Consider the following 3,428-nt stretch of genomic DNA (forward strand, 5'->3'; position numbering starts at 1 on the left):
TGATACCAACGTGGTCTTGCAATTCCTTAAGAGAAACATCTTCACTAGATTTGGAGTGCCCAAGGGACTTATAAGTGATGGAGGAAGCCACTTCTGCAACAAGCAATTAAATTCTCTTCTCCATAAATATGGAGTCACTCACAAAGTGTCCACACCCTATCACCCACAGACAAATGGACAAGCTGAACTTGCTAACAGAGAGCTAAAGAGGATTTTGGAGAAAACTGTGGGAGCAACAAGAAAGGATTGGGTTAGGAAGCTGGATGATGCACTTTGGGCATACAGGACAGCATTCAAAATGCCCATAGGAAAATCTCCATTTCAGCTAGTGTATGGGAAAGCATGCCATCTCCCTGTGGAGCTTGAACACAAGGCCTTTTGGGCCACTAAACTCTTGAATTTAGATGCTCAAGCAGCAGGAAAAAAGAGGTTACTACAACTCAATGAATTGGAGGAGTTCAGATTGGAGGCATATGAAAATGCCAGAATATACAAGGAAAGAGCAAAAAGATGGCATGACAAGAGGATCTCCCCAAGAACATTCGAACCAGGCCAAAAGGTGTTGTTATTCAACTCAAGACTGAAGATTTTCCCTGGGAAGCTGAGATCTAGATGGACTGGTCCATACACCATCACCAAAGTATCCCCTCATGGCTATGTGGAATTATTTGATGAAACTTCAAAAGAGACCTTCACAGTCAATGGACATAGGGTGAAACTTTATCTTGGTGGCTCCTGGAGCAAGGAAGAAAGTGTGCAACTTTTAACATGAGCAAGGAAGCTGCATTGTCAAGCTAAGGACAATAAACAAGCGCTTCATGAGAGGCAACCCATGCACAGGAGTTTTCTTTTATTTTTATGCTTTAGTAGTCAATAATGAGAGATTGCATCATATACATCTGAAAAAATAGGGGTTGAATTAGCATGTAGTGTATGCAAGACACTAAGTTTGGTGTGGCCAACTTTGAAGCAAATGGTAAATTTTAATTTTGTTACAACACTTAGTCACAAACTAAGTTTGGTGTCCTCACATACAAAAAAAAAATGCTAGAAAAAGAAAGTGTAGTTTTTTTCAGCATATGAAAGCAATCCTTAGATTTTAATTTCTGTTATTATAGTCAATTTTATATTAGGATAGCATCATAATTCATTAGCATAAGTAAAGACACTTTAAGAATCTCAAGGTTTTGGAATTTTGTTGCAGGGAAATGAAAGAAAGAAGTGATGGGGAATCTTGGGAGAGGAGTTCACGGATACACACACAAGGAAAAGGAAGTCACATGAGCCTTGAATTTTGCGCATTGGAAAAAGCAACTCAACATGCACTAGCTAGAAGATTCATGCTTCCCATAACACAATCAAACCATTAAGGCAATTCCTCCACTCTTTAAAGAATAACGTGAACCCCCCAACATTAACAACTACACTCACCTTGCCTTCACACCTATATATAGACCACCGAACCATCTCCATTCCTCACCCCCTTCACAATCATTTTCAAGCCTTCCTTTCTTACCTCATGAGCCTGTTCTTCTAAGCATCCCTCATTTCCAATTATTATATGCTTGAGGACAAGCATTTCTCTAAGTTTGGTGTGGAAGATTCGGCCATCACAATTGAAATTCAATGGCCTCATCATCAGGAGCTAAGAAAAGGAAAGGCCAGCAACTCATACAAGAGCAAATCACATTTGATGAGAGAAGGTTCAAATCCACAAACCATGAGCGCATCTTTAATTGGATGATAAGCAAAGACATTGTTCTGGAGGTGCCTTTCAAGCTAAGAAAGGAGGAATACCCTGAGATACAAAAAGTGATTAGAAAAAGGGGATGGGAGCTTCTCTGTATCCAACCTCAAATTGTAAGCATGCCTCTCATCCATGAGTTCTATGCCAATGTCATAAAGATAACTGATGATGAAGAACCATATCTGAGCTATGTAAGAGGAGTGGTGGTCCACTTCAGCCCAGACACCATCAGTAGGGTACTAATGATCAAGCCAAAACGATTTAAGCAACCTAGCTTTGAGGAGAGGGTTGCATATGACCAAAGATGTGTGGATGTGCTAAGTGATCTATGCAAAGTGGGCACGGACTGGGTGTTGGATTCACAAGGACAATCACTCAAACTTAGAAGAGGTGATCTCATACCTTGATAAACCCATATTTCATGAGTTCTTTTGTGCTTAATTAGAGTGATTTATTCAACTCTTCACCTACTTATTCACATTAATTGCATGGTTTTACTTTCCCTTCCTTATTATGTCATATTGTGAAAAACATGTTTCCTAAGCTTTAAAATTAATTAATTTAATTACCTTTATTTCCATTCGATGCCGTGATTAGTGTGTTGAGTAGTTTTAGATTTTCTAAGGCAGAATGACTTAAAGGACGGAAAAGGAAACATACAAAAATAGAAGGAGAAAGCAAAACGGATATTTAAGGAAATTGGTATCCACGCGATCGCATAGATGACGCGATCGCGTGCCAAGCACGAATCAGCAGCGACGCGGCCGCATGACTGACGCGACCGCGTGCCTTAAGCAGAACGCACATGACGCGGTCGCATGACTGACGCGACCACGTGACAGAGGCCACGTATCAGAATTTACAAAATACGCCCCCAGCGAATTCTGAAGCCCTTTTTGGCCCAGATCCAAGTACAGACAGCATAGATCAGAGGTTATAAAGTGTGGGAATGCACCCATTCAAAGAGAGCTCGCATATTTTACTTTTCAATGGTTTAGATTTAGTTGAGAGGGAGATCTTCTCTCTCTCTCTTTTAGGATTTAGGATTTCTTCTTGTTTTAAGAGTAACTCTGGATCCCAGGTTTAATGTTCTTTTATTTTAGTTTTACTTTTATTTATTTAATCCAACATTTGAATTGATTATTATAATTTGATTTACGAATTATTCCATGTTACAGATAGTTATTTGAATTAATGATATTTGAGTTATTTTCAGTTTATGATTGTTCTCTTTGATTTAAGTTATCATTGCTTCCCATCTAAGGACGTTTTTATTATTTCAGCAATTTTACTTTTTTTCCCCTTTTGGTTCTGGTTAAGAATTCAGTAACTCAACAGTTATTAAACTCAACATAATTGATAATCATTATCTTGCTAATTGAGCTGAACTTAAGTAATCCCAACATTTTCTTAGGAAATAAATAGGATTCAAAGGCCAGATTAATTAGTCCATTGACTTTCCTTTGCCCTAGTAAAGGTTGACCAAGTGGAGTTTAGATTCAACTTTCATTATAGTTGAGAGAGATAACTACGTTGGACCTCAACTTCTCTTACCTTGCCAAAAGTCTGCTTTACAGTATTTACTTATTTTAATTGCCATTTACTTTACTTGTCATTTAAATTACTTGCTTCTCATCTTCTAAACCCCGATTACAACCTTTATAGCTAATAATAAGAACAT

General features: G+C 38.3%; 1 protein-coding gene across 1 annotated transcript; it reads left to right on the forward strand.

Annotated features, from left to right (window-relative positions):
* On the forward strand, nucleotides 299-772 carry LOC107640674. The gene has a single exon (XM_016344177.1). It carries the CDS (start codon nucleotides 299-301, stop codon nucleotides 770-772), a length of 474 nt encoding a protein of 157 aa, XP_016199663.1.

The sequence above is a fragment of the Arachis ipaensis genome, chromosome B05 (genome assembly GCF_000816755.2).
Source record: "Arachis ipaensis cultivar K30076 chromosome B05, Araip1.1, whole genome shotgun sequence".
Lineage (NCBI taxonomy): Eukaryota > Viridiplantae > Streptophyta > Magnoliopsida > Fabales > Fabaceae > Arachis > Arachis ipaensis.